Source organism: Palaemon carinicauda, unplaced genomic scaffold (genome assembly GCF_036898095.1).
Source record: "Palaemon carinicauda isolate YSFRI2023 unplaced genomic scaffold, ASM3689809v2 scaffold80, whole genome shotgun sequence".
NCBI classification, from domain to species: domain Eukaryota; kingdom Metazoa; phylum Arthropoda; class Malacostraca; order Decapoda; family Palaemonidae; genus Palaemon; species Palaemon carinicauda.
In genome coordinates this window covers 350758-373513 of record NW_027172094.1, presented here as the reverse complement: position 1 = coordinate 373513, position 22756 = coordinate 350758, and the positions used below count along the sequence as shown (strand labels likewise).

Genomic DNA, 22756 nt, shown 5'->3' with positions numbered 1-22756 from the left:
GATCGCTGACGAGCTGATGATCGCTGGCGAGCTGATGATCGCTGGCGAGCTGATGATCGCTGACGAGCAGAAGGCTACGCGTGGAAGCCTGCGCAAAGAAGAGTCCTTGACCCCGACCTGAACCGAAGTTCTAGATCGCGAGGGCGAACGTGGGCGCACAGGGCGCGTAACGGGAACCAACAGGAACCGCAGGGAAGATCATCTTGAAAGCGCTGACGAACAGGAGAGCGCTGATGAGCAGAAGGGCGCGCAGGGAAACCCTGACACGCAAGGGAAGAACCCCCGTGAGGGCAACCCTTTGCCCCGAAGGGATCGTTGTCCGCCGGGAGACTGATGTCCGTCGGAAGACCGCTGTCCGTCGGGAAGACCGCTGTCCGTCGGGAAGACCGTTGTCCGTCGGGAAGACCGTTGCCCGTCGGAAGACGAGATCAGACTGCTGTCCATCTGCACCAAGGCGGAAGATCGAGAAAAGGAGTTGCAGGCTGCAAACGGAGATCCAAAAAGGCACCTCAAGCACCCTTATAGGGAGATGAGAGGCCCTTACGACGAGGCGGACGGTGGGCCTTACGGCGAGGGAGGCCAACAGCAACAGCAACAGCAACAGAAGAAACCTCCGAAGAGGAGTCTCTATGAGTGTACTCTCTCGCGAATGAAAGAGAAACACTTCGTGGAAGAGACTGGTCAACCAGTGACCTAAAAGGAGCAATCCTCCGAAGAGGAGCTCCTGCAGTTGCCCAGCCCCTTGAGCGAAACTGCAGGTGCGACCGCTCAGCACCAAGAGCATAGTCGCACGAAAAAAAGGCAAGAGAAGAACCCCCCAAAAGGAGAAAAACTCAAGCCTGGACAGGAAAAAACTTCCCTCGGAAGGAAAGTTATCCGCCCAAGGAGGCAAGCCTCCTGAGTGTTCTAAAATGAACTGGAGAGCTGTCCGTCGTCACGGGAGTACTACCAGTAGAAGGAGACACGCCCCTGACGAAAATACAAGGGGGGAGGCAGCAACAGCCGAATCCCCAGGACTCAACCAGACAGCTCACACCGTTGCTATATTACAGAAACGAACTAGATCGGTAACTGTAAAAAAATAAAACAAATAATATTAGTACACATTCATTCCCCCGGGAAGGCTCCGAAGAGGAATCCCGAGGGAAAGGAACAAGAATTACACAACAGGCACGTGCCCTCACAACCACTTACACTCGCGGAAGGAGAGCTGTAACCAAAACAGAATTATAACAATTATAATTATGTAACTATGTAATTATGAAATTTAAAAATGAATGAACACTAAATAAAGAACAAAAACCCCGAAAGGAATCGTTCTACAAGCTGAAAAACAAAAAACAACTACAATTAGATTCATAACTAATTGAGACAAACGTACGGCGTAGCAACCCCCCACACGGAAAGGAAGCTAGGCTACAAGGCCGTAGTAACACGTAGTAAAAAGGTGAACGACCTCAAGAGAGAGAGAGAGAGAGAGAGAAAGACATAAGTCAAACTCGATCGCCACCCATAAAATTACGCCGTGGTGGCCTAACTGCCGAGGCCTTCACGTAGATATCGTACACTACACACACAAATCTGAAAAGGAAACTTACTCATTTCTATACTCAAATATATATACAAACATGAAAACATGTTTACATATATATTGAGTAAATGAAAAGTAAGCGATTAAGTAAAGACAAAACAAAAAATGGCTGCCAAGCGAGGACCAAGACAGAGACGTCTGTCACAGTCCGAGCCAAAAGTGAAAGTGGGTATTCACCAGTGTGTGAGGGGGAGGAGGGGTAGCTAGCTACCACTCCCCTACCCCCCCCCCCCCCCCCGCTAACTAGCACGGGGGTAATACACCCTCGTTAAATTCTAATGGCTCGCCATTTCAGCTACGCTAAAAGTAATACCCTTTGTAAATAGCGTGGTTTGTATTTCGGTTACGGAACAAATAACAGTTACTGAAGTTTTATACACTAGATACCATTCAAGTCTGGGTAATAAACTCACTTTAAAGAGGCAAACAATGAGGACAAGAAGTAGATGTCTAGTATTCTGTTCAAGTTGCTAAAAATACTATGTAAAGCATAATGCTCCATGACATTCGACATGTTAATAAGTAGAAGAAATAGAAAAATATACGCCACACTTACTTGAGTCTCATATCCTTTTGGCCAGCTCTCAATAGAATTATGTATTTCTGCTAAAACAGCAACATCTTTAACCTTTCTTGAGTCAGCATTTAAGTTTCCATAATGTAGGTTATGTTCTATGGTATCGTGAAATAGGACACAGTCCTGTGAATGAGGAAAAAATAAAACGGGATAAAAATGATAATTTCTGAAGATAAACCAAAGTTATAATAACACAAAATGCAATACTGTACATCATCCTATTTACAAACACACTACCTGTAATAATGAAAATAATTAAAGTTTTGTCAGCAATCTTCAGCAAGAGCAAATTATGAATCAAGAACCCTCTGCATAATACATTGTTTGATTACATACCATGCCAAGCAGCATCGCTGAACTAGTTTGGTTACGTTTGCTAGTGGTAATGTGCATTCATTTGTGTTCCAGCTGTTCATAATGTTTTGTTGTTTTGTGTAGCTCTACAGTATTTTTAAAAAGATTATCTCATTCATAATGGCTAATGGAAAGCATAAGGTAAGTGGTGATAGTGGCAGTGCTAAGAAGTGGCAAAGAATCTCTATGGAAACGAAGGTTACTATAGGCAAGAAATTAGATCGTGGTGAAAAGATGGTGAACGTGGCCTGTTCATACAATATGAATTGTTCAATAGTTGGTACAATTTAAAAGAACAAAGTCCGTCTCATAGAGCATTGTAAGGGTTCAGTACCTATCCAAACTACTATAATTAGCAAGAAAAAGGTAAAACTGATAAAGGAGAGTGAGTAACTTCTGTGCATGTGGATTGAAAACTAGAGGCAAAGACAGGCACCACTTAGCCTTACGCTCATACTAGAGAAAGCTGGAAGGCTAGCATCTTATTCACTATGGAAACAGGTGGAAAACAGTGCTAATTGGACACATACTTCAAACCAGTGTATTCTATCTCAAAAGCCTCTTCAGATGTTGAAGCAACTTTCAATATCCCTTAAGACACCCTGACTGATAAAGTTGATGACTGTCTTGCCAAATAAATCCACATCCCCTCCTATTCTCCTCTCAGCCATCACCTCAAGTTTATTGTACCAATTTCAAAGGTACATACATACATACATATACCAAGGCACTTCCCCCAATTTTGGGGGTAACCGATATCAACAAATGAAACAAAAACAAAAAAGGGGACCTCTACTCTCTACGTTCCTCCCAGCCTAACAGGGGACTCAACCTTCAAAGGTAAGAAGGTTTTATAATATATATCATTTATTTACATATAAATATTGTCTTACCTGAGGAACCACAGCAACGGACTTTCTTAAACTGTCAAGGTCAACGAGACTTATATCTTGCCCATTAATAGTCACACTTCCACTCTTTGGTTCATAAAATCTGTACAAGAGTCTCACAATCGTTGATTTTCTGAAATAACGGTAGAATGAAAGTTATTTCCACCGGATATCACAATGTTTCTTGAGTTACCAGTTCTAAAGTCAATCAAGTTCAAGTGTTATACAAAAGAGATCAAGAGTATACATTATCACCATTCACAGAAAATACTCCAGTTTACCCAAAAGGATGACTAATTTTACTCACCCGGATCCAGATCCACCAACAATGGCAATTTTCTTCCCCGCAGGAACAGTAAAATTCAGATTATTCAAAATAGTGTTTCCGGGAACATATTCAAAGCAGACATTGTTGAAACTGATTGATGACTGTTCAGGGCTGACAATAAGTTCTTTCGCATTTGTTGAATTCTGAAAAAGAACAAAAAATTAAAAATTTTCATCTTTTCTAATTAATCATAATATTGATAAACATGTTACAAAAGATTAAAAATTACATTATTATCATGAGTTAATTTATACCATCACAGAATGCTAATAAAATAGGAGAATACATATAAGCTAACATATTGTAAATTAGAAAATATTAAACAAATTTGTAAATAGGTTTTGAAATAAAATATATCCAATTACAAACATTCATAACTCTAATATGAAGAATTGCACATAGTTCGCACCATAGATAAAAATGTCTTTATTATAATCACGGCTGCATTTCTAATTAAAGGTGGACAAGCAAGGTTGGATAGCAACAAAAAACTAGTCAAAAAGAAGTACAATCATCAATGTTACAAATACATTAGTTTTATCTATCTTTTCTTGATTTTCTAGTGGACAATTGTCTCACAATCAGCAGAATCTGGTAAGTGGATAAAGACACTGCATATATATATATATATATATATATATATATATATATATATATATATATATATATATATATATATATATATATATATATATATATATATATATATACATATATATATTATGCATATATATATATATATACATATATATATATGTATATATATATATATATATATATATATATATATATATATATATATACATTATAAGCATAATATACATATATATATATATATATATATATATATATATATATATATATATATATATATATATATATATATATATATATATATATATATATATATATATATATATATATATATATATATATATATATATATATATATATATATATATATGTATATATATATATATATATATATATATATATATATATATATATATATATATATATATATATATATATATATATATATGTATATATATATATATATATATATATATATATATATATATATGTATATATATATATATATATATATATATATATATATATATATATATATATATATATATATATATACTGTATATATATTTATATATATACATATATATATACATTATATGCATAATATATATATATATATATATATATATATATATATATATATATATATATATATATATATATATATATATATATACAGTATATATATATATATATATATATATATATATATATATATATATATATATATATATATATATATACAGTATATATATATATATATATATATATATATATATATATATATATATATATATATATATATATATATATATATATTATTATATGTATGTATATATATACATTATATGCATAATATATATATATATATATATATATATATATATATATATATATATATATATATATATATATATATATATATATATATATATATATATATATCATCACCATCCCCAGACATTACTAGCCCACTACAGAAAACTATTGATATTCTTTCTATGCCAGTTTACAGCCGCAAATTTTCTTAGTACGTCAATCCACTGTCTTCTCTTCCTTCCCTTGCTTCTTTTGCAATCTCTCGGGACCTATTCTGTTATTCTTAATGTCCATTTAGTATCTGTCATTCTCAGTATATGTCCTGACCATGTCCCTATTTGTATATGTTGTTCAAATATCCTCTACTTCAGTTTGCTTTTATATGCATGTTGCTCTTTTTCTGTCTCTTAGTGTTATTCCCCTCATTATTCTTTCCATAACTATTTGAGTTGTAACTAGCTTAGGTTCTAAGGATTTAGTAAGGCCCTAGGTTTCTGATCCATAAGTTAAAAACTGGTAAGATCATCTGATAAAATACTTTTATTTTTAGAGAAAGTGGAAATTTACATTTCATAATCTTATTTTGTTTACCTAATGTTCACCATCCCATGCTTATCCTTCTTTTAATGATGATTTCATGTCCTGGGGAAATATTTACTGTCTGGCCTAAGTGCGTATATTCATTAACAATATCGAGAGGTTCCTCCATAACTCTTACTCTGCATTTCCATTGAGTATCATCTTTGTTTTACTCATATTTGTTTTACTCATATTTGTTTTCAGTCCTACAATTCTGCTTTCTCTATTCAAACCTATCATCTTTTGTAATTCCTCCCACGATCACCTAAACATAACAATGTCATCTGCAAATCTCAAGTTGTTAAGGTATTCCCTATTAACATTAATTCCTACATTTTCCCAATCTACTTTCTTTAAAACTTCTTCTATAGTCCATTTCTTTTATCGATGCAGATTTGCACCGACTCGCAGCGGTGCCCTTTTAGCTCGGAAAAGTTTCCTGATCGCTGATTGGTTGGACGAGATAATTCTAACCAATCAGCGATCAGGAAACTTTTCCGAGTTAAAAGGGCACCGCTGCGAGTCGGTGCAAATCTGCATCAATAAAAGAAATGGACTATAGGTATACTGTGAATAGTTTAGGAGAGATGGGGTCTCCTTGTCTAACTCCTTCCTCAATCAAAATTTTCTCACTATATAAAGTTTTAGGATTGGTGTACTTCTTGTATAGATATCTTGAAGCGTTCCAAAATAAGATTAATCTATTCCATATCTTTGAAGGGCTTTCATTACTGCCAAAGTTTTGACAGCATCAAAAGCTTCCTCATAGTCTATAAATGCCATACATAGTGGTTTGCCATACTCTGTTAATTTTTCCATTATCTGGTTAACTACATAGATATGGTCAGTTGTTGAATACCTACTTCTAAAGCCTGCATGCTCTCTTTGTTGATTAGTTTAGCTGTTTTTCTATTTGGCCTAATATGATCTTTGTAAATATCTCCTATATTACTTAAGTGTAAACTTATTGGGCAGTAATTTTTCAGGACTTTTGTGTCTCCCTTTTTTGTAAATTAATATAATGATAAAGTTGTCCTCCAACATTTTGTATAAAGTTCAGTGAATTTTACTACAAAGAAATCTCCTCCATTATTAAGTCAACTGTTAGGCTATTAAGTGTGTTGATGCTTTTCATGCTTTTTTCACTTCTACTGTTACTTTTGGTACTGGCTCGGATGTTTTCTTAATATTATTCATAAATACACACACACACACACACACACACAGAGAGAGAGAGAGAGAGAGAGAGAGAGAGAGAGAGAGAGAGAGAGAGAGAGAGAGAGATTCTTTCAACCACTTTAATCAACAATCATGCCAGGTTAAAATTCATTATTTTTTTTCATCCTTATAATCTTGACTAAATCAACCATCTATCAACACTTACCATAATAGTGAGAGGTTCTTTCATCAGAGAGAACATTGTCTGCATGTCGATCAGAGCTTGACGTACTTCCCGATATACCGATCCTAGGAAATTCAGGGGCAAAGACAGCTGAAACAAGAGACCATTCACCATAACAAGGTCCCCAACACTTAAATTACCTGTTAGAAAAAGAACTCTTTAAGTATTTGTTTTACAACAAGCAAATATCAGTCATCATAATAAGCACAATTCATGGTTGGCAATAAACCAATCACATTGGCTAACCTGTTCACAATATTTTCCACAGACTTTCAACAACTGTTTCCAGGACTGGAATAAGTGTTCCTTCATCATCTAATGTACTGCTGTATATACCTATCCTCTGATCCTTTAACCTCAGTTCTTGTTTACCAAATAATTCCACCCACATCATCGAGATAAATTAGCGTTAAAGCTTTCTTTACGAGGAGTTAATCAAAGACAATGAACCTCTTGACTGTAAGCTAATAACACCAAATTGGCAAATTATGTTTTTTTATCTTCTTTAAAACTGTTTAAGTTTCCAGGTAATCAGCTCAAGCAGCTATAAAGAAATAACTTCAATAATTGCAATCTGTAGTATCTGAAAATATTACTTCTTGAGGAATAACAGTTATCTTTTCCAGGGAGGTTTTATTCCAATGAAGCTCACCTGAGACCCATTTTACTTCCTCCCCGAAGCTCACTTAAGTCAACATCTATCATTGAAAATTTAAAGTTACTACTTTCTTCAACTCCAACTGCCTCACCCCTCCCCCAGTATACTATTGCTAAATACAGTATATGGCACTGTATAGCAATTAGTGTGGCTTGGGTAACCCTTTAGCTTATTTGACGATCATGTAGCATTTGGACGGTTTGGCACTCACTCCGTTTTAAATAACTGAGAATTTCTTACACAAGCTTTACTCTAATCTGGGATTATGATGACTGGTTTTGAAACGTGTTTGTGTTAATTCTTCCGGAATGATTTTGCTGGATCCTAATTCTTTTCGTGTCACATGTCAGGGCCAATGACATGATTGACTGGTTGACTGATTTTGGGTTTCCTGGCATCCTGACATCAAAGGTCATTGATGTCAATATCATTTGTTATGAATAAATTATACAAGGAAATTCAATTTAAAATCCTAAAAGCAAAAAGGTCAGTAGAAAAGTTAAATAGCTTTCAGGCTTCTGATATAAATACAAAAATGCCGCTAGTATTGTAGGACACATTCTGATCAAGAATCTTGGCAAGGACGAGTCTGCCATCCCTACCTCAAGCCTCAAACAGATATCTATTTCTATAACATCCAAGATTGGGGTATTCGGTCAACAAATGGCTCACCGGCAGGGGTAGCCTACCAAACAATCATCACAATATGGCTGATGTTGCACAGTCATCAAAAACTTGTAAGTGAAACAAGTGTGACCAATGCGCAGCCGAAACAAATGTCTCCCACTTTCGGGATATCATGTTAAAGCTCCCAGGAGATATGACACTCCATATTTCCTTCAACTTATTTCCATTTAAGCTACCCAAATGCTGTTGCCAATTATCATAAAAAAAAACTCCCACAATTTGGTTTTGAAATAAGCTCCAATTGCAGCAATGGTATCCCTTCCTAAAAGTCTAGATGGAGAAAGGGCAAAGAGAGGTTGGATAGCAATTGTAGACTGTTGATGAAATATGAAGAGGGGAGAAGTAATAAGCAATAAAAACATGAGAGAAATTTAGAGTTTAATTGAAGAAAAAATTGTTCCTCATTTCGAGAGCCATCTTGCCCGTCACAAGGCTTCAACACGGAAATGATATTCTGAGTTGAAGCCAAATGACTTTATCGAGGCATTCTCTCTTTAAGAGGGGGAATATGGGGGAGTTACTCCTATGTCTGACTTTTATAGTATAAAATAGTTGCTTGGTATGGGAGCTTATCCGCATCAATATCCAATCGGGCAAATAATGGTATGAGCACTACGCCCCTAGTGAGGGGAAGGAAAGGAGGAAAAGGACCAGACATTCCACCTCTTTTCCTAGATTAACTTAACGACTGCTGTCTTAGACAAGATGCTTTTTGTCCCGTAAGGAGCTAGATAAGCTACACAACCTGCTAAGCAGCTACCACAAGTTCCAGTGAAAAGGTATCTAAAGACTTGTGGATATACTCCCATAAATTGGGATGTAAAGGTTGCACTTGCTATTGACTAGTTCTTCCTGAAAGCAAGGGTAGATCTGATAATCTTATCACACATTATTGTTTGAGTATTTTATGCAGTCTAAAACCAGCAAACATAGTTCAAACTATCATTTTTCTATAGGAGTTGTGTAGAATTATTTGTAATTGATAAAGATTGTTTGATGAGAAGTACATTGGAGTCATCCACGTAAAGGCTACTTTATGCCCCGTGACATTTGAGCAACTACGACATTAATTGCCGATGCAAAGAGAGTGCCGCTTAAAACACTCCCCTAAGGTACACAACAGTCTACGTTTTAAGATTCAGACAAACATTTTCTATACGAGTTTAGAATGTTCTACTACCAATAAAATTTCTAATAAAAAGAAGAAGGTGCTCTCGAAAACCATTAACAAGTATAAAGCGTAAAAGAGGGTCAGAGCCCTTTCCTTCTGACCAGCAGTGTGTGATAAGACAAAGGTATGACAGAAGTGAAAGAGTAATTTGAAGTTCTCCCTTTAGTGTAGCATCTATTTTAGATGGCAATGACACTCCCACAAGTAAAGAGATCCCAATAAAAGCCTTGCAAGGATATAATTTCTAGTGCATTTCCAGATATGGAAATATGATGACAAGAAGATGGGAAACGCTTCTCCCATTCAGATTGGCAGCAGCTGACACTCCTTCCTGTGATGGTGTGTGACGATGTCCAATGAAAGCCATCTTCTCTAGTTACAATGACAAAGTTGTCACATGGCCACACAAACCCAGGAATGAACAGCAAACAGGAATGCTATCAAAACGTTATTGGGAAACTGAAAAATCTTTCTTCTTCCAAAATATCCCAAGTGCATGGAATTAAAGAAAAAGAAAAGGTTAAAATAGCTACTTGGCAGCGTCAAGTGTACACGTACTCTCCGAGTGCTGGCTAGGGTGGGGGTGAGGGGGGTTTCACCCCCAGCTGCCAGCAACTACCGTCACTGTTATAAATGTCAACAGCCAAGCTCAAATCACAATCCTATTAAACGACAATGGTTTTTATTTATCTAAGAACAACAACTTACTGTTGCAATGCATTTACAAACTAAAACAAATATAATATTAACAGGTTTGTATATGTGAAAAAAAATGTCACAACTAGGAAACCACAATTATCCTTAAGATAAATTTTTTTTTGGTAAATAAACATAAATGCAGAAAACAAAATCTTACCTGCTACAATTTCTTTAGTGGCCAATACCATTATTGCAGCAAGTCCAACACTAAATATAGCCCCTTGACCCCAGTTTAGAAGAGCAAGAGATGTTGCTGTCTTCAGAGATGCTTTCTCATATTTTTTCAGAAACTTGTCATACTGTTCAGCTTCATAATTTTCATTGTTGAAATACTGGAAATTATTATACATATTAATATGACGATCAAGCTCAAGAAAGGATCATAATTCTAGCTTGAAAATTAGAAAAAAAAAACATTTCTGTAATTTAGATATATAAACTTATTATTTAGACATGAGCATTATAAAAGTAGTTATTTACACATGTTAAACTCATTTCCAGGGTTTGGGCAAACTCTTTTGGATGAGTATTCCTGACACTTGGGAACCCTCTACCCTCTGTGTTACCATCTATCATTAACGAGCCTTCCTAAGCAGAAACAGAAAAAATAGATAATCTGCATACATTAATTCCATCTTGGAAAATAAGATATGTGAAAAATGACAAACATAAAGAGCTTGAGAATTTTATTCATAAGGCTTCTCAGCACAACCAATACTCCATTATGAAGGTTTAACTGCAGATCTGGAATATTCATTCTTGAAATTAATTACACCACGTAGTCATTCGTCTTCATAGTCAGATATTTCTGTTTTATATATCTCTAAGCTTTCTTTTGTTGGTTGCACTCTGTCCCATATTGCTCTGTTCATATGTTAACTGATCTAAGCTTATTTGATTGTGTATTATTACTATTACCTGCCAAACTACAACTCTAGTTGGAAAAGCAGGATGCTACAAGCCCAGGGGCTCCAACAGGGAAAATAGCCCAGTGAGGAAACGAAAAAAGGAAATTAAATATCTTAAGAACAGTAACAACGTTAAAATAAATATCTCCTATAAAAATACAAAAATTTCAACAAAACAAGAGGAAGACAAATCAGATAACAGTGTGTGCTCGAGTGTACCCTCAAGCAAGAGATCTCTAACCCAAGGCAGTGGAAGACAATGGTACAGAGGTTATGGTACTACCCAAGACTAGAGAACAATGGTTTCATTTTGGAGTGTCCTTCTCCTAGAAGAGCTGCTTGCCATAGCTGAAGAGTCTTTTCTACCCTTACCAAGAGGAAAGTGGCCACTGAACAATTTCTTCCCATTTCTGCCTCTTCTTCAATCTAATATCTTTATTAATATTTGATAGAAAATTAATCAAACCTACCTATCCCATAAAAATTTGAGTGTAAGGTGGTCTAAACCCTGTTTTAAAGAGATCATATTCTCAAATTTTAATATCTGTCCCTAAACCATTACCCAACCCACTCAAGAAGGTATCAAAAGATGATACCAAACATAAAAGAAATTTCTAAAGTATAATTATAACTACTGATTGTTCCCTTTTAATTTCTGTAGATGAAGTTATTTGAGGTCACTGAAATCTTTAAAATTCAAGATATTTATAGATATCTAATAAATTATTATTTAAACTCCTTAAATAAGGGATTTTGACGAAGGAAAAATCTATTTCTGGGCGAGAGACCTGTGCCGCCCAGTGAAATGCTGCTAAAGCACCATTTCTAAGAATATAACTGCTATATATTACCAGAGAAAAATTTGCATAGGAATGCCAGGTTGAACCCAGCTCGCTCACCTATATAAGGTGTCAGTATAATATACTGGGGCGTGATAATTCACAACCAGAGGTCTCGCACTATTTAGATATCTACTCTTCAAAATCCCCGCCACAGCGAGGTGCCGATCAACACTACTACCACTAACCTAACCCACGCCAGTGACGTCACTCCTCATAGCACCCAAGGTTTGGGGCCCATGTTGGGAGGGAAGTCAAGGGAGGGTTCACTGGGCGGCACAGGTCTCTCGCCCAGAAATAGATTTTTCCTTCATCAAAATCCCTTTTCTGGGCTCCAAGCTGTGCCACCCAGTGAAATTGTACAAGAGAAATGGTCCCAAATCTTGGAACAATACCTGAGGAAGTAAAATAAAATCCAAAATAACAGGTAAGAGGATAGCAAGACATAGTTGATTAAGGTTCACTATGTTCAGGAGGAATCACATTCCCTGCTGCCACTGTAGCAAATATAAGGCTTCCAGAGGTTTTAAGCAGTGGCGTTTAAATACTGTTGGAGACTTCCAGCCTGTATATTTAGTAAGTCCAGTGAAGTTCATAGTAATTAACTGAGGTAGCTACAGCTCATATATCATGGACGTGAGGGAGTGATGTGGAAATGGTTCTAGGTAGCCCGTTAATGATATACAGAATCTGTTGTCCGAGTCCTTTCAGGATGATGGTTCTTCACCTTCTCTAATGGGTAAGGGCCCTGAGGACTGAATGGGAGATATGTTTAAGTAGGCTTCCAGAGTGTTTACTGGACATAAAGATGGGTCCTGCGGAAGTGGGACAATCTTCCAGGGAAACCGTCTGTCCTGGGGGTCCTCATTTTCGCTAAAAATCTTTTGTCAGGGGAAAGGAGTACTTCCCCTGACGAGAGAAATTCAATATGACCTGGATCTCTAGACAAGGCTGAAAGTTCTGATATTCTGGCGCCAGAAGTCAGGTTCATTAAGAACAAGGATTTCCTAACCAATGGAATATAATGACAAGTCTCGTTAAGAGTGTCTGAAGCCAACTTAAGTACGTCATTAAGAAACCAGGAAACTGAGCTAGGGTGAGTTGATGGTTTCAATCTGGCGCAGGTTCTCGGGATGGATGAGAAGTATGAATCTGTAAGGGAAATATTAAAACTAATTGTAAAACCTTCCAGGCTGACTTAATTTGTGGTAATAGTACAAGTCGCTAAGCCTGATTCAAAAAGTTCTGAAGAAGGTTACTGTCAGATTCATAGTCATCGTCTCAACCTTTGAGTCCCTTAAAAACTGGCAAGTTTCATAACAGCCGAATCATACTGTCGAAGGGTGGATTCCCCCTTATCTGATTCTAAAAATAGTGTATTTGAGGATCAATATCTGCACCTCTTGAGCTGCAATTTTCATAAAGTCCATAAAGTTAGGGCATTCTGAATTTGAGGAAGCTAACACACTGCGAGTTGTACTGCTTATGTTAGTATTGGATTGGGGATCTGTCGAGGTGGAGACCCAGTTCCACCAGAAGGGGAAACCCGTTGTTCTTGGGCCAGATGGGGGCTACTAGAGCAACTTGGCCTTTGAAAATCCTGAGCTTGTCTAACACTTTCATCGACAGATTTATTGGTGGGAATAGGTAAATTCTCTCCCAAGTGTTCCAGACTAATGATATTGCGTCTGTGGCGTAAGCCCGAGGATCCGGGCTGGGGGCTACGTAGCGCTCTAGTTTGTAGTTGGACTCTGTTGCAAACAGATCTATCTGGAGATCCAGAACCTGAGAAATAATCCAACTGAAGGACTTTGGGTCTAGTGACCACTCCGAATCCAGCGGAGTTGTCCTCGAAAGTGCGTCCGCCACTATCTATCTAGAAGAAACCTGATATGTTGGTTTTTGGCTGGAGCCGGTTGCCTAAGGTCAAAGATACCGCCATGGCCTCTAAAACATTGATATGAAGTTGGCGAAATATTGTCGACCATAGTCCCTGGGCTTTCTTGTACTGAGAGTATCCCCCCCAGAATGTTAAGGAGGCGTCTGTGTGAATGACCAGCTTGGGGGTGGATATTGTAAGGAAACGGATTTGCCAGATTTTGACCTTTGTCCATGGTTGAAGTCTTTTCTTCAGAATTGGTTGGAGTCGAGCCCTTTGTCTCGATATTACTCGTTTTCCTGGAGCACCATACTCGGCTTATATCTTTCAGTCTGGCCTTCAGTAGTATATCTGTTACTGAGGCAAACTGGAGGGCACCTAGGATTCTCTCTTGATTTCTCCTGGAAGACAATTTGTCTTTGAGAAAACGTTTTGTGTTTTGCTATATCGTTCCTCTTGGCTGTTGGGAGACACAGAGTGTGGGAGCATAGAACCCATTGAATCCTAGCCATTGAAACTTGTCTTCGGGACCAAACGAGATTTCTCGAAGTTGATTTGGAACCAAAACTGTTGTAAGAGATTATCACTCTGTAGTTGCTGTGAGGCAGTTTTGCCTAGTTGAAGCCTAGAAACGGACGAAAATGCCTTGCTTTCGGAACATGATAGCAAGCGTCTGCAAGATCCATAGAGGAGGTGACGGCCCCACAGAGAAGCAAGGTCCGCACCTGAGAGATGGTCAGCATGTGAAACTTGTCGCATTGAATGTAAGAATTCAGAAGCGACAGGTCCAGGATTACTCTTCGCTATTCTGAGTCTTTCTTTGGCCCGCTGAACAAGTGATCCTGAAATTACAAGCGATTTACTTCCTTTATTGCTTCCTTTTGCAATAGATCGTTTTCATATAAGACTAGCTCTTCCGTTGGATGTTGATGAAAACTGGTTGGTGGAGGGGGCCTTTCTATCCAACTCCACCCCAGACCTTTGGAAATTATGCTGAAAGACCAAATGTTGAACGTTCAACGGTTCCGAAAGATGTAAAGTCTTCCCCCTACCTGAGAACTCCCAATGATTTGCTGCGGATTTACCTCCTCGGCCTCGAGAGTAGCTGTTGCGAAAAGTCCCTCTCGAGCTAGCGCCTCTGGCGCGCTGGTAACCCTGGAAAGCACCCTGAGTTTCAAAGGTGGGCTTAAGGGCTGGGGAAGTAGCATAGGAGGTAGTTGCTACTTGGGACTGAGGAACCAGCACGTATTGCTGTTGGGGTTGACCCTTCGAAGTGAAAGGTTGACTCCCTTGTGCCACCGGGATGGTTTGAACCACCTGTTGGGACTGCCGGTTTGGAAGGAATGGAAAGATCTCAGACTCTTTCTACCTCGAGATTGGTTGCTGGCCGGTTCGAACTTGTGCTTGGGGACTAAGCCCATCGAACCTTGAGGCTCTGATTGACTCTAGCAGCTCCGCTGACGACTTTGTTGACTAAATCCTCAGGGAATAAGTCAGGGCCCCAGACTGGGGCTTTAATGAGCTTGTTAGGCTCATGTCTGATAGTGGCCTCAGACAAGACATGCCTACAGCAACGACGTCTGGCCGCAAAGAAGTCGTAGGAATCAGACAGTAAGGTTTGAAGTAATGACTTCGTCAAGACCTTAAAAGGTGGTTCTTCTTCATACATTAAAGAGGTCTTTTCTACCATTGTAGCCGAGTTGATATGTCTACTCAGGCGCATACAGGCTTCGAACTCGAGGCATATCAGGGATTCCGGAAGACTGGGTAGCCACTCACTGAACGTTCGTTCGTTCGTTCGTAGAGTATTACAGCCAACACTTCTTGTTGGCACAGGCCTTTCCCTTGGTCGGCCCGTAGGTGATATATACACTCACTGAACTGAATGGAAGCACAGTCAGCGCTTAATTTACCCGATGTGAAGGTCGCCGGGGCGTTAGTCCAGCAATCGTGATCCCCCGGGGACAGGAGGGAAGTCGGATCCGTTGCTTCAGTTGCGGTAACGGCTTGTCCTCGTTTATTGCCTGCTGAGCAAGGTCCACTATCTTAGTGACACACGGAGTAGGGGTTTACTCCTCCACTAAAAACATCGTGTACGGGCTCTTGTGAGGTGTTAACGTAGTGTTAACACACTCCCACTTGTTTAAGGGCCGGACCCAGGTGGACTGAGCCTGCCCCTTCGGGTACATTTCGGTTTCTTTGGGGACCTTGTCAAACCTTACGAGTGTCTCCTCGGTAAGGCATGCGAAACCCGAGAGAGGGAACTGTAGACCCGGCGGGTAGAATTCAAAATCTTCTACAGTCCGGGTGCCAAACCCTTCGATGGTTAACATACCATCTTTGAAGGGAGAGTGCAAGGCCGCCTTCCACGGATTGCTTTCGACGAATTCCGGGAGCTTAGAGGCATCCGGGATGATATATAGTGCTGTTGAGGTAGCCCATAACGAATGAGACCCTGTACGAGGCTATCTGGTTTAGCACTCTCTCAGTGAGGGTGCTAACAAGGGAACCCATTGCAATATAATATATATACACATACATACATATACATACGTATATATACGTACACACGCACATACATACATAAATATGGAAACACATCAACACAATATCGTGTTCAAAGTAGAAATGAATTTCTACCTCATACATGGGATCGGACGCTGGCCCCTTCTAATGAGAGGTTAGGTCGAAACCAACCATGCCGCGAGAGGCCATTGCATCAATCTTGAAAGGACTGCCGGATCGAAGGGAGCCTCCGGGGTCGTAGGTTTCAGGCCGGGCTTCGCTCTCGACCCAAGAGAAGTCTTAACTGGTTTGTGATTTGGAAGACCTGTGAGTCTTTGATAGGGGCTGGCGGGTAGCTTTAACTTTAGGGACAACAGGACGTGGCCTGACATCAGCCACGTGCTTCCTTGAAAACCCCTAAAAGGAAGAGACACAGGGTCTCTTTGCCCTGACACTCCAGGCGAACCCGCCAACCCAGATCTAAAGAGTCGCCAAGGTAGAAGTCATGGAAGACTGCGAGCTCCGAAAGAGGGTATATCGTTACTAATGAACAAGGTAACTCCGTTGGGAATGTAAAATAAATAGATCGAGAATAAATGTTTAAATCGATCAATCACAAAGGAAATAAAATGAAAATCCCAAAAGATTATATCCGAAGTTAAAATTATAGATAGTAACGACAGGGGCACCTACAGAGTGTCCCATAGTAGGGCAGTAACCCAAAAAGATCCGGGTGTTCCGAATTTTTTAAAATAGACCGGTATGAAACCGGGACAAAAGGCTATGAACAAAATTTCGGACCAGTATAGTAACCGGGGAGAAAACTTTTCATAAATTAACTGACATTGTTAAAATAATTCCATAAAAGGTGAAGATTATCAATGAAATAATATTGTCATAACGAGAAATATACTATCCCGTCGGTACTGGGGAAGTATAGAATAACATAAAGATACATAAGTATCCCATAGCAGGTCAGTAACCTAAAGAGATCCGGATGCTCCGAATTCTTAAATTAGACCAATATGAAACCAGGACAAAAGGCTATGAAAAAAATTTCGGACCGGTACAGTAACCGGGGAAAAACTTATCATAAATTAACTGACTTTGTTAAAACAATTCCGTAATAAGTTAAGATTATCAATGAAAAAATATTGTTATAGCGAGAAATATACTATCCCGTTGCTACTTGGGAAGTATAGAATAAAATAAAGATACATGAGTATCCCATAATAGGTTAGTAACCTAAAAGGATCCGGGTGTTCCGGATTCTTAAAGTAGACCGATATGAAACCGGGACAAAAGGCTATGAACAACTCTAGGACCGGTTTAGTAACCGGGGAAAAACTTATAAATAAACTGACATTGTTAAAACAATTCCGTAATAAGATAAGGTTATCAATGAAATAATATTGTCATAGCTTGAAATACACTATCCCGTCGCTACTTGGGAAGTATAGAATAAAATACAGGTACATGAGTATCCCATAATAGGTTAATAACCTAAAAAGATCCGGGTGTTCCGGATTCTTAAAATAGACCGATATGAAATCGGGACAAAAGGCTATGAACAAAATTTCGGACCGGTATAGTAACCGGGGAAAAAATATCAAAAATTAACTGACATTGTTGAAACAATTCCGTAATAAGTTGAGATTATCAATTAAATAATATTGTCATAGCGAGGAATATACCATCCCGTCATTACCAGGGAGGTATAAAATAAAAAAGGGTTTATAATAACATGCTACCTTATAATAACATGTTCCCTGTTAAACAATTCCGTAATTAGATATGATCATTCAATGAAATAATATTGTCATAGTAGGAGATATACTATCCCGTTGTTACTGGGGAAGTATAGGATAAAAATGTTATAATAGCATGTTATAATAACATGCTACCTGTTGGCTCCGGGGAGACAACTATGAGAGACCCCGGGGTTGTAACATGCCTACCAGGGTAGGGGGAGTCAAAAGGGAAGGGAGGAAGGAGTTCAATGACTCTCCGCCAGCCATAAGAACCCAAATGAACACCGACAATAAATAATATAACAACAAATATCCGCTCCTCCGTGATACCCCACGAACAAAAATTTCTACATTATAGTAGAAACTAAAATAATACAGTACATAACGAAACATAACCAATACACAACCAAGTTCCCCCAGCCGACCGATGGCCAATCAGAGCGTCGGGAAAAAAGGCTACGACAAGGCATGAGGATGAATGTACTTGACTGAAACCCCGGTGGATGTCCTCGGTACCAACTATAGTGAGTCATAAGGTATCCCAGGAAGGGATGGTGTGAGGGGGGAAGGAGGTGGTGGCAAGGCTGAGGTACGAGAAGGACTCGATCCGTAATGCCAAACCGCTCACGCAACATGAGAGATGAGAGGAATCCCCGAATGGGGATAATGGGGGGGGGGAAGGAGGCAACGAGAACTAACCAATGAGAGGGCAGGAGGAGATCACGTGGGCATGAGGGAGGACAGGAGTACCAACCTGACTGATGGAACCACATAAGTAAAACGGAATGACCATAAACGGAATGAGCAATAAAATAGTGTAAAATAATGTACAATAATGTTAAATGATGTAACACATTGAACTGGTTTATAGGCATGCGTAACTTAAAATGAAATTAGTAAGAGAAGGATGCAAGGGAATGGCAAGGGGATAATAGCTGGCAGCCCTCCAGAGCGGGAGGAGTTGCGCTGGACAGGGATACCAACATAACATCTACCTCGGGTAGATGCCGAACGGTAGGAAACAAATAAAATAACAACTGCCCCGCGAGAGTCCCACTCAAACTAAACGATAACTAGATGGTAATCGCAATAATTATTAATAAGATCAATATAATATCAATAATATAATAATATAAACTCTTAATGCGGTAGCGAAACCAACTAGGCCATGCCCGAAGGCAGGCTTGCCAACCGAGTTCAAAACTATGATACGTAGTATATCATCAAAACATCAAAATAATATCCAAAGCACAATGATGAGGTGTAATCGGTGAGAAAAACCTCCAAAATAAGGTTCGAAACGAAAAACAATTAGTACGGAAGACCAATTGCAATACGTTAAGAACGAGCGAAGGCGGTAGCAAGCCAGCAAGGGAGCCGCAAGCGGTCCGACAAGAGGAAAAAATAAAACCTCGAATAAAATTAAAATTAATGGCAATGCTACCCCCAAAAGCTCAAAACTCATAGACTTGGCACTTAACTTAGATATGGGGACCAGGGAATCCGCCATCGGCGAAAAGAAATGAGATATGAACGAAAAAACCAAAGAGAAAAATATACAAATGTTCATAGAAGATGTGCTATAAAAGAGTGCCGTCACTGGCGTGGGTTAGGTTAGTGGTAGTAGTGTTGATCGGCACCTCGCTGTGGCGGGGATTTTGAAGAGGAGATATCTAAATAGTGCGAGACCTCTGGTTGTGAATTATCACGCCCCAGCATATTATACCGACACCTTATATAGGTGAGCGAGCTGGGTTCAACCAGGCATTCCTATGCAAATTTTTCTCTGGTAATATATAGCAGTTATATTCCTTAGAAATGGTGCTTTAGGAGCATTTCACTGGGCGGCACAGCTCGGAGCCCAGAAAAGGAAGTTTGATGAAGGGAAACCCTATTTTTGTGGAGGTGCTGTGTGATCCCCATAGGACTTTTCTGTAAAAGGTTAGAACAGGGATTCCAATACTACTTAAGGGCTAATACCAGAATAACATTAGAGTAGACACTTTTACCGTAGAGGACATTTCATCAGAAACCAAAAAATCATCCAATTCATGCACATATGGGAGAAGAAAAATTGACATGTAAGACACTTTTAAAGAAAAAATCCTTTGGGGAGGAGTTTGATGCCTGTCCTATGGCCTCTGTTAAACCCTTTTACCCCCAAGCTATTAGGAACTTTCCAACCCTTTACCCCCAGGCGTTTTTCTTTTTCAAGCATGTTTTGCAATATTTTTTTTTTTAGATTGCGCTGACAGCCTTAATTTTCGTCATAGAGAGGTCAGGTTGTTGGTCTCAATATTTTGGAAAATGCCTGAAGTTTCTCATAAAGTTATAGAAAATATGCAAAAAATGCAAATAACAGTTTTTTGCAAGGACGTAACGGTACGTCCATGGGGGTTAAGGGATGAGTTTTGTGAAACGTACCAGTACCTCCATTGGGGGTAGAAGGGTTAAGGGACCTCGTTGATGGGCAACCTCTTCTACTGTATTTCCCCTCATAAGTGCAGAATGTCATGCAAGCATTTGGACTGCTTGAATTTGTTTCATGTAGTGTTATAAACACCTTATAGCTAGACCTCTGGATGTCCTGAAATTGTATATCTGCAAATGAAAATTGCTAATGAGGCAGCAATATTTCTCACATTGTAGGTTTTAATAAGGGAAGTCATTAGAATACAGATAGCCCCAGTAGCAAGGGACTTGTTGGTTTGAGTATTTTGAAACAGAGACGTAGATCTCTGCAGATATAATCGCATTGCGGGGTAGACACTGGACAGAGGTTACCATTCCTAGATCGTAAACCTGTGGTATAAAGAGGATACCGCATCTAAACAGGCTTTTCCTTTTTGGTCAAAAACAGGAGACCTGGATTCAGCATTACGAAAGCTAACCGAGTCTGGGTCCTGAGGCTAGTGCTATACAAATAAAAATGACTTCTGAAGTAGCTCTTTTAGGGAAATGGTAGAATCATTAGCTTTGCCAAAAACACAAACATATCTCTCTCTTTCTCACTCAAAAAATCAGTATATATGCGGCGAGACTGGTCTCCGGCTAAATGGTATGCAGCTAAACGGCCGTGGCGAAATGTCCCATAAGAGAAAGTTATCTACCCTTCTTAAAACAGCTGTATGTGCTGATGATTGTGTACTGGCTCATAAGGAGTCGAGGTCTAATGATAAAGAATTTCATAGATCAAAAGATTATAGGGACACAGATAACCATACTAATAAAGATGTTGTAGATCAAAGCTTTAGTTGTGATTCACATGTCAAGCCTCAAAGCAGCAGTTTGAATAGCAATTGTATTAGTAGCAGTTCTCTAAAGTGCAATTATTGTAAGAAATCAGGTCACACAGTATCTATGTGTCAAATTGAAAAGGAAAGAAGAAGCTAAAACTTTGGCTCTTGTAACTCTACCAAAGCCTCGCTATAAAGTGCTACCAGTAGAGGATAACACTGTAGATGACCATGTTTTTTACAAGAAGACTATTAATTCCAGTGTTTGTTCCACACCTGTTGATAAGGTTTTCCAGTCATATACTGCTAAGGGTTTTGTTAATGTTGATGGTGGTTCACTGCACTCAGTTTGTATCATGTGTGATACTGGTTGTGTCCAATCACTTATTTGAGGGAAGTTGTCCCTGTGACTGAGCATCCGTTTATTTGGGAGTATGCTCCCATACGTAAGGTTGGTGGTGGCTATTTTAGTGTTCCCTTGCATCGTATGGCTCTTCATTGTGACTGGATATCAGGTCATGTTGTTGTTAGTGTGGTTTCCGAGTTGCCTATCAATGGTGTTCAATTTTTGCTTGGCAATGACTTGGTAGATGAAAAAGTTGATGTCTGACCAAAGATGGTTAAAGAACCAGTTCTTGATCAGGAGTTGGAGGTTCTCAGTCCTGATTTGTCTGCTCTATTTTTTTTGAGTGCCTTGATTCATCAGCAGACAGAGTTCTATCTGCACGTCTAATAATGATGTGTTAGTTTGTGATAATGTCTCCATTGTTTTTTGTTCTACCGACTTGCCTCGTGAAGATTCATTGGTTTGAATAGCTGCATCCACTAATGATTGTTCTACTGACTGAGCTCGTAAAGATACGTTAGTTCATGATACTTGTTCAACTGATGACTGTTTTACCATGTCTGATAATGATGTTAGTTCCTGATAATGTTTCTACTGTCAACTGTACCACCAAACTGTCACGTGAAGACACTTTGGTTCGTGATGTCCTGTCTTCTGACTGTTCTAATAACCTGTCTTACGAAGACAAGTTACTTATTGAGAGTTCTAATAACTTGTCTTCTAATGCCCTAGTTTGTAATGATGTCTCTCTTCTAATGATGATGTTAATTTGTCAGGGGCAATTTTGTTTACTCAGATTAATAATGATTTGTCTTATTCTACTCATGTGTTAGAAATAAGTTTTTTTCATTCAATGAATTCTGTAACCCTGAGTCTCGTTCAAAGTTAATTATAGATTAAAAGTCTGACCATACTTTTGTACCGGTTGTTTTCCCTGAAAATC

General features: G+C 38.7%; 1 protein-coding gene across 1 annotated transcript in view; it reads right to left on the bottom strand.

The window, feature by feature from the left end:
• Positions 1-2004: 2004 nt before the first annotated feature.
• ABCB7 (ATP binding cassette subfamily B member 7) overlaps positions 2005-22756 on the bottom strand; it is a gene marked incomplete at its 3' end in the record, with an annotated part of 154638 nt that continues 133886 nt past the window's right edge. Inside the window, exons 6-10 of the mRNA XM_068369682.1 lie at positions 10507-10681; positions 7117-7274; positions 3720-3883; positions 3416-3545; positions 2005-2291 (exon numbers count right to left, since the gene is read on the bottom strand). Coding sequence (XP_068225783.1) covers positions 2005-2291; positions 3416-3545; positions 3720-3883; positions 7117-7274; positions 10507-10681 — 914 coding nt within the window. The remainder of the gene's footprint in view (positions 2292-3415; positions 3546-3719; positions 3884-7116; positions 7275-10506; positions 10682-22756) is intronic.